Source organism: Odontesthes bonariensis, chromosome 2 (assembly GCF_027942865.1).
Source record: "Odontesthes bonariensis isolate fOdoBon6 chromosome 2, fOdoBon6.hap1, whole genome shotgun sequence".
Lineage (NCBI taxonomy): Eukaryota > Metazoa > Chordata > Actinopteri > Atheriniformes > Atherinopsidae > Odontesthes > Odontesthes bonariensis.
Window position 1 is genome coordinate 7,615,719 of NC_134507.1, and position 9,104 is coordinate 7,624,822.

The following is a 9,104-nucleotide window of genomic DNA, read 5'->3' on the forward strand; positions in this document are numbered from 1 at the left end:
GTTGTGCAACAAAAAAAAAAAATCAACCTCGTTGATCTCTAATATGAGCTGGATCCTACCGCGACTGTGCCCAGCCATCTGTGGCACTGAGCAGGAGTTCCACACAGACAGATACACAGAAAAAAAATACTCTTTTCCCCCAGTCGTCCACCTCATGTAACACAGGTAGTCACAAGTCCCCACTTATTGCAGTGTCATACCACCACAACACCAGTATTCACTGATAATAGTCCCTAGCAAATATGCTACTTACCTCTGTGTGTAGAATTTGCTCCAAATCATCTGCAATTATTCACGTTTTATAAAGAATGCTGCCCACTTAGGGATTGTTGCCTGATTTCATTGTCTCGTCACCTGTGCTAATACAACAGCAAGTTCTTTTTTAGCACTTTCCTTATGTTATTGTTGCACTAAATAAAGACGGTCGAAGCTTGGGGCCCACATAAGTGTCTGTATCCTCCGTAAACATCATTCGTCATTTACATGCGAATTTAATTCACGTGAATTTTGGGAGCAGTTTTTTGAAGGAGGGCTGAATAAACAACGAGCCCGGGGATAGAACACGCAGTCAATTCATAACATTTATGAAGTCATTTTGATGTTAGTGTGGGTGTGAAGAGAAGAATTAATATAGATGATATTGATATTACACATCATTAAGTGCACCCTTCCATGTATGTACAGAGTGTCATGACTCACTTGTTAATTAATGACACTGTTATTGATTAAAGTTATTCAATCTGTTACTTTGTGTTGTGTTAAAAGCTATATAAGGAGTTATGTTATGATATGATGCCTTTGCTCAGAGGGGAAATCAGAACTTGTAAAATGCTCTTTTCCTACTATGGCATCCTTTTTGCTTTATCATACAGCTGTTTCTCTGTTTTAGAGGTGCTATCGTCGTGACAACAGAGGCAGCAATAAAGCGAAGGTCTAAAGTTAATCAACTCTTTGTTAACTAACCGGCTTGACTCATAACGAGTTGCAACACAATCAGTCAATGATTGAAAACATTTATAGATCGTTCAGTGACACTACTTCAATGCCGTGAGCATTTCCCAGAAAAATAGGTGTAGACAGTCTCCGGCTTGACAACTACTTGTAACTCTTCCATCAAACACCCCCAATATGGACTTTTTGGGCCATTTAAGCTTATAATCACCCCTTTCATAAGGGTTTAAAGAACTGCAGATAGGCTACTCTTACAATATAATCAGATTCAGCTCTACTTTATTACTCTCAAGGGGAAATCTTTTTATCTGCGGTGCTCCATTGGAGATAGTAAAAATATTGAAAATAAAGAATGGAAATGCCTTTGAAAAACAATGCAATTATGGAACTACACAGTAATTATTAATACAGTAATGAATAATAAATAACAATAACATGAAAAATAGACCAACTAAGTAGTAAAATAGTAAATAAGATAGTATATGTACACTATGTACATTTGTGTGTGGGTGGGTGTGTGTGGGTGTACATAATAATTTATCTAGTTAGCTATTACCCGATGAAAAAAAACTGTGAGAGGGTGGAGCTGTAGAGCTTGATAGCAATAGGAAGAAATAATTTCCTGTGACGTTTAGTGGTGCACCATTACATATGTTACAGTTATACAGTCACATATGTGTCCGTGTGTACAGGAAAGGGGGAAAAAAGGACATTTGTGTGTGTTTGACAAACTCCCATGAAATTGTTGTGTACAATTCCAGTGTTCGCACATATGAACAGTTCAGTTTGTGAAAGTGGCAGAAATATTACTCTTAAAGCTATAATGTGTAACATTTCACGGACAATGAATGTCTCCATGTCGCTCCGCCATTTTAAAACTACGGGATTTGTAGAAGGACATGTCATCAGCTTCGCATTTTCCGTTTCCAATGTGTAAACAGAAATTGCGAAGCTGATGACATGTCCTTCTACAAATCCCGTAGTTTTAAAATGGCGGAGCGACATGGAGACATTCATTGGAGTGTAACACTCTTATGTACATTCGAATGCTGAATATAAAGAATATAAGAACACTGCACTTTTGTGATGGAGGTAATTAATAACGATTGAGGTAATACTTGTGAATGGTAAGACTCAAATTTGTTAATAGACGACGTAAAATATTACACATTATGGCTTTAAGTGCTTTGAATCATGTTCGGAATCAACGTTCTATTGATTTACTTATTTCAATTCGTACTTGAGACTGACTACGTCATTTAAGAGATCGCTCTGGCTTGTTCTCTTATCCAAAATGTACAATTTTCATTGCACAAGCAGGTAAAATGTAATGAGCTGCAGCCTTGGGCGCTATGTACGGCAGTATATGTCTTCATTTTTAGGCAGTAAGATGGCAACCCAGCAAACGAGCTCCTATGTGTGAACATGCATTAGCGTTAGCATAATTAAGCCCGTGATTTTTGGCCGTATCTCCAAACAGGCATTTTTCAAAATGCATAACAACAAACACCAGCAGTCGAATTGCATTTCTTTGCATGTAACAGTGGCCTCAGTCTCTGGCCTCGGTGCTAAAAAGAAAAAGACAAAAAAAACGATATAGGCACGGTGTCGCCTTTAACATTGACTTTTTTATGCAACAACAAAATTCTTTGCAGCCTTTGCAAATTAAATTCTTTACCACAGTCACCGCATCTTAATGCAATCTCTACATTTGAATCAAAGCACGTCTTTTCTCGACGTCTGTCCCATTAAATTCCCACTATGCACAAATGTCACGGTAATTTGATCACTTTTACGGACTAGACTGGAACGCTACCACAAGTGTTTCCCTCTTACCGTAGTCCTGTGCTTTGTACATTTTCAAGATGCTGTTGTGGACGTGTCTTTCCACCACTCTCCGAGTAATGGCAAACACTCGTACATTTACAGCGTTGCCATCTTGTAAAAGGTCATGGATTTATCTGTGGCCTACAGCTCTTTGGAGAATTCTTCTCCTTTTCCTTTTTTTTCTTTTTTTTCCTTTATAGCTTCACTGCTCTATATTCAAACATTTGCAAGGACATTCTGATGTCGAGAGAATCACAAAACGAGGGAGAAGTGACTTAAACACACAATGCAGCCTGCACTCCACATATCCGTGGAATTCTTTAGAAGCTTGTGTTGTATATGGACGTGGACTATGACCCAGCCTAATGATGAGTCATCATTTTCTTTAATGAGCTACTATGTGATAAACTGCAACCACAGTGCTGTAGTTTATGTCAGGATCAGAACCCGAGTGCATCCACACTCCGATTGAACGTCGCACGCTGTGATGCTGCAGCCTGGGAGCTGCCACCAAATCAGAGGCATATCAGGGTTTACATAAGCCAATATCACTGAGTTCATTCACACTCGTGACCCATTTGAACACCCACTTTGTGGAGAAAAGAAACAGATATGCGAGAGGAAAAACAACACGCCAATTAACACTTGTCATAGCCAAATAATTATCTCTGGAAAGCGAGCACTTCTTCATGCAAGGAAAATTAGCATCAGGCACCTTTTCAGCCACTCAAAGCAGTGTGGGCATGTGGTTTGACAAATTATTCTGCGAGGATTCAAAATACTTACCTCGCAAAGGCAAATATCAAGTGACGTAACGCGCTAATAAGGTATATCCAAACATTGTCTTTAAAAAGTCACATTTGAACAACTAAGAATACGACATCAGTTTCTTGTAAATCTTAAAAGACGCCGTTTGTGTCGAACCATAACGGGCTGCAGCACAACAGTGTTGGAGAAAATTTGAAAAGAATAATCAAAAATGTATGATAATAACTCCATTTAAAGCTGCAGTCGGCAAGTTTTCAAAATTGCGAGTCTAAAGTCGGAAAATTCGAACTGACACAACTTTCAGGTCCCTCCCCCAACCTCTAACAAGCTCCGAATCGCCCCCCAAACCCCTCCCCCTCTGTGGACGAGGTTGTGCACGTGAGTTCACACCAGTGTGAGCGCACACAAGCTGGGGCAGACTCACGCTCAGCAGCGTGTGCACAAGCTGTGATTGACAGGTAGGATTCCTCCACCCTAACTTGATTGGTTAAAAACAGCCGGGAGCGCTCGGTTTTTGTAAGGATGATTACAGGCTTCAGAGGGAGCTACAGATTTCGTTATTTTTCCTAAACAGCCTATTTAATATTCTACTTCCAGAATCCCATGACAGTTCAAGCTAATATGACTAAAAAAAAGTTGCCGACTGCCGCTTTAAACCCAAACCTCCACCAGTCTTCACTGCTGTCTTTACCACCTATTTTCAGCTCCATTTGAATAAAGCTCCAAATCTGAAGCTTGAGTCACTTAATCACATTTTAACTACTGATTTTATCTGATTTTATCTGGTTTTATCTATTGTTCTTATTTCTTTCTTTTTTGTTTAAAATTTAAATCATGCTTTTTATTTCTACTGTTCTAATGTATCTGTAAAGCACTTTGAATCGCCTTGTAATTGAATTGTGCTGTACAAATAAACTTGCCTTGCCTGTGTCTAATTTTGAGTTTAAATATACCTTTGATTCATAACAAATGATACAAGTCCTTTAAACCAGGAAAAAGATCTTAAAGATCACATCACTGAAGCATCTCTGACCACACTGTTAGAGGCTGATGACTGAGCCGCACCACAGTTTAAAGGAACCGAGTTCACCTTTGTAATGTCTGCAACACTGAGCCAGCTGGCACTTGGACCAGGGATATGAAAGTTGTCAGTGAAAGCCTCAGTCAAACAACAGGAGGCTCTCTGCTGGAAACCGAGCTGAAGAGGGAGCAGGAACCAATCCTTCCCTGGTGGCAGAAACCAGTGCTAGAGCTGCAGATGGATGCGCTTCTATGAATACATATATGAACGAGTGCTCTGTAACTGTTTCTCTCTACATAACTCTCTGGCAAATTAAATTAAATTGTGTCTCTGTAGATGACCCATATATCATACTAAATACAGTATTCAAGTTATGCGATATGTTGTTATACGGTTTATAGACAGCCATTCTTCTTTTTTTGTCAGTTTCATTAAATGCACATTTCAAGTTTCCACCATTTTTAATGACGTTTTGCACTCTGCCTGACCACAACTAAATAACCAGTATGTCAACAGAGATGAATGTTTCTGGGAAAGACTCTAGATAAATGGCTTATGTCTGAATAGACTAGGTGAAATGCACCCCAAAATAATACCCCCATTCTTCTCTGTGAAGACAAGAGAGAGGTATATGAGCTATAAATGACCCCTGATGGAGAAAAATCATCAGAACAGGACTTTGCCGCATCTGAATATTTTACCCTCCTCCTAAAACATGACCTGTTCTGGCTTTAAGAAGCTTTTTATTTTATTGCTCTGCACACCTAACAGCAACAATCATATGTGCATATCATATATATTATATATATATAAATCATATATATCTCAGTGCTTGGGTGGCGCAACGGATGAGAAGGAAATTAGATTCTGTTTTTGAGAATTGCATAACTGAGAGGTTCAGGAGGTCCTTTGTCCCCACAGCCATAAGGCTTTTTAACAGTGACTGCTGACATGTTCTTCTCAAATTTATTTATTTTGTCATTTATTATTATTATTATCATTATCATTATTAATATTATTATTATTATTATTATTATTATCAGTAGTAGTAGTAGTAGTAGTAGTAGTAGTAGTAGTATTGTTGTTGCTGTCTAATATATAATCAAAATTTTGAGCTACTTGACTAATTTGAATTTCCTCCACTGGGTGATGAATAAAGTATTTTTCTATTATATTCTATTTCTATACAGAAGATACTGGAATAGTGATTATGCAGCTTGAAGGGAAATCATAATTATCCCCCCGCCCAAACAAAAAATACAAAGTTGCATTTTGGAATTTTGCTTCAACATTAAAATTGCAAATTTAAATGCTGCCAGTCCCTGTGCCATTATTTTTGAGAACTGACAATGTTTCCACTCCCCACTGACATTTAAATGTCTCTGCTTCTAGCACTAGACTGAATGAAGTCAACATTAGTCTCGGTGTTTGGCAGCAGAGCAGCTCATTCATTACCGTCAGTGTAGCTATGAATCCCTCCGTCAAAGGCCAAAGTTCCCTTCACAGCTGAGGCTCCTGACCAGAGCCGGTAAGACCACTCAAGTGTGGCAACAATGTTTAATCAAGCAGCGACTCAACCTAGCTGTTAGGTCATCCTTCAGTGGTGCTCACCATCACATTGATGTATGACTCATAAATTGTTGTCATTCTTATCACACAGCAGAATGAATATGGACGATAAGTCTCGACACAACAGTCCGAGATCTTGCTTTGAGTTCAGCTTTGCCTTGACTAACGGGCTGCTATTATTCATATAAATTGAACTGGCAAGGCTTCAATGACACAAGCGGCAGCAGTCAAGTAGAGTTAACTCTGACCTCCCTGCTGCTTTCGTCTCTGATGTCACTCAGGGAGGTTTCTTCCAGGGGGGTTGATAGCTCTTACGCTGGCACGATAATGCTGTAAATAGGAGCAAATGCACCTCGACATCGCTCTAACCTCCAGGAATTTCCCACACCCAAACGTAAACGTTTCCACCCGTTTGTTTCTAATCGCCGGTTTAGTCTTAAATAAGAGCGGATTTTAAAAGAAAAATGGCCAATTTGTGAACCCAATCCAACTGAAAAGAATCTCATTGTAAAAGAAAATAACAACAGCATCTGCTTCATGTCAAAACTGCACCCGGTTTAAATCCGACAATGAGCCCGAGCAAAAGTCACATTCACATTAATTTTGCAAAGTAAACCTCCAAAGCAAATGTCCTTTTTTGCAAAACCTGAGTGCATGTCATTGAGAGGGTAACCGTCTCCCTTAGGGCCAGAATTAACTCGGAAAGACAAACATGCCCTCACCGGTTTGTGCAGTTCATTTACTGCACATTACAGATTCTCCAACTCCCATTGTGCCAACATCCCCACATGCCATCCACGACGCGAGGGGAAGGCAACAATTTACTTTGTGGTCTGCTTCAGTTTATGACAAAGCAAATCACGAGATGTGAACCGTTCAGACAGCGGTGGCTGGTGGGGTTGGAGCTGACAGGGCTGCAGAAGCGAAGAAATCATGATGTTTTAAAACTCCTCTTCATTCAGGAAAACAGTCTTAAATGATGAAACCCAGTTAGAGCGTTAAGGGACACAAAGATGGGATCCAAGAGCATTAAGCCATCTGCCAGTGAGTAACGAACGCTGCAGGGCTGTCTAATTGAATTTTTTCATCCGACTGTAAATCTTGCGAGTGACCCAAATCAGCCGAAAGTTTGCCCAAACATGCGCTGAAAAACCAACAGGGCTTTGCAAAACTGTCACAATGTCTTAGGATTAAGTGCGGGAGAACAAGGTGAGTATCTGCCCATGCACACAGCCTGCCAGGAAAGGTCCAAGACGGGAAACGTACGAGGGAGAAGAGTGTATATTTGCATGTTTTTTTTGCCCCCACCGCTCACTCCTCAAAATGAAACAGAGAGGTGAGGACGTGATAATGACAGAGAGGTGAGTGCCTTACTGGCTCTTGCCGGAACTGGAATGATATTCAGATGAAGATGCCAATAGATCTCCCGTCTGTGATCCAAATGTTGCGGCATTCCCCGAAAATAAGCAGCTACTTCTATATTAAAACAACAGACTCGAGAGAGTGAGGGACCTGGGGATCATGCAATCACCAGGTTAGCAATCACCTACTTTGTTGTGAATTTATTAACCAGTGGATAGGTTGCATCGTGGGTCCGGCGGTCAGAGCAGATGCTGCATCCTGAAGTGCTTAAGTAGGCAAAGCATTCATGTGACAACGAAAATCTCTGACGCTTCCCATGTACATATATAAATATGCATATATAAATATATATGAGATAAATATATACATATAAGATAGATAGAAAGATATGCTTGTGTGTGTGTATCCTAAGCACACACAGTTAATTTACTCGAATACCTATGTTTCCTCCACAGGTGCGACAGCCTTTTCAAACAGTCTGCATTGGCGTACCCCACCAGGCTCATTTGTTGCATGGTAATAATAGGTGAAAGGTGCCATTTTTATTCACAGTTTCCGTGGCTTTCATGTGTCAACGTGTTAGTAAAAACACGAGAACATGCACTAACGACAACAAGGAGCAGTCAAATCTCTGTGAAGTAAGTTGATGTTAAACCTGAGGATTCTAAAAAAACAACAACAACAACAACAAAAAAAAAAAAACATGCATTTAAAATAAAAATTAAAAAAAAGCTGCATGCCTAATAAGCAGCGTTGATATAATTCACCTGTGATCCTCGGAGTCTGTCCGAGTCCGTCAGCGCGCCGGGGTGAAGCACAGCTCTCTGACTGCTGGACGGCGGAGCGAGGACAGCAACAAATGATCTTGAAGTGACGAGGAGGGGGACTGACGCTCGTTGAGCCGGGCGAAATGCACAGTTTCCACCGAGGATGCTCGCGGGTCATCAGCGTGTCGCGCCTAAGTTTAATGGCCACGGTGAGTGAAAAGACAGCGCGCCGTCTCCGGCGATCTGCCGTGGTTACAAAGAGCTACTGATCCCCCCCCCCCTGCTCCACTCTGGCACTTTTTTTTTTCTCACGGTGGCAAATAAATAAATTAATAAATGGGAGAGAAAAGAGGCAGCAGTACTCAGACGTTGCGCTGAGCCAAGCGGACACTAGATGGAGCAGTGAAATGAGCACAGGCGGTCAATTAGTGAGACCAGTGCGTGTTTCACAGGTCTGCTCATATGGTTCACACGCTGCTGTGATTACCTAATTATGTCTAATGAGACAGTCTTTTTCGTAACACATACTATATGCTTAAGGGCGTTTGATGCCAAAAGAGAAAAGACAGACTTAAGTATCACAGGTGGCATATTGAAAATCTAAATAGCTTAATTATTACTGTAATATTAAGCACCAAGGCTCTCGCAGGGCCACATGAACGTCCTAAATATCCAGACTCACTCCAAGAATCCACCTGATATAGAGAACATTTTTTCCCCCTTTTTAATAGCCAATACAAAATAGAGTTGTTTTAAACCCTTACTCTACAAGGCTACAGATACTTTCAAATGTTTCAACAGGTTATTAGAAATGTACTGAATTCAAAATGAATATTTGT

General features: G+C 40.3%; 1 protein-coding gene across 2 annotated transcripts in view; it reads right to left on the minus strand.

Annotated features, from left to right (window-relative positions):
• Window positions 1–8,536, minus strand: part of vwc2 (von Willebrand factor C domain containing 2) — a 29,518-nt gene extending 20,982 nt beyond the window's left edge. The window contains exon 1 of one of the 2 annotated variants that reach the window (XM_075483659.1): window positions 8,266–8,536. In XM_075483659.1, the coding sequence (XP_075339774.1) occupies window positions 8,266–8,443 (178 nt within the window). In that variant the 5' untranslated portion in view covers window positions 8,444–8,536. The remainder of the gene's footprint in view (window positions 1–8,265) is intronic. The other variant, XM_075483669.1, reaches the window with a different exon arrangement.
• Window positions 8,537–9,104: the final 568 nt, after the last annotated feature.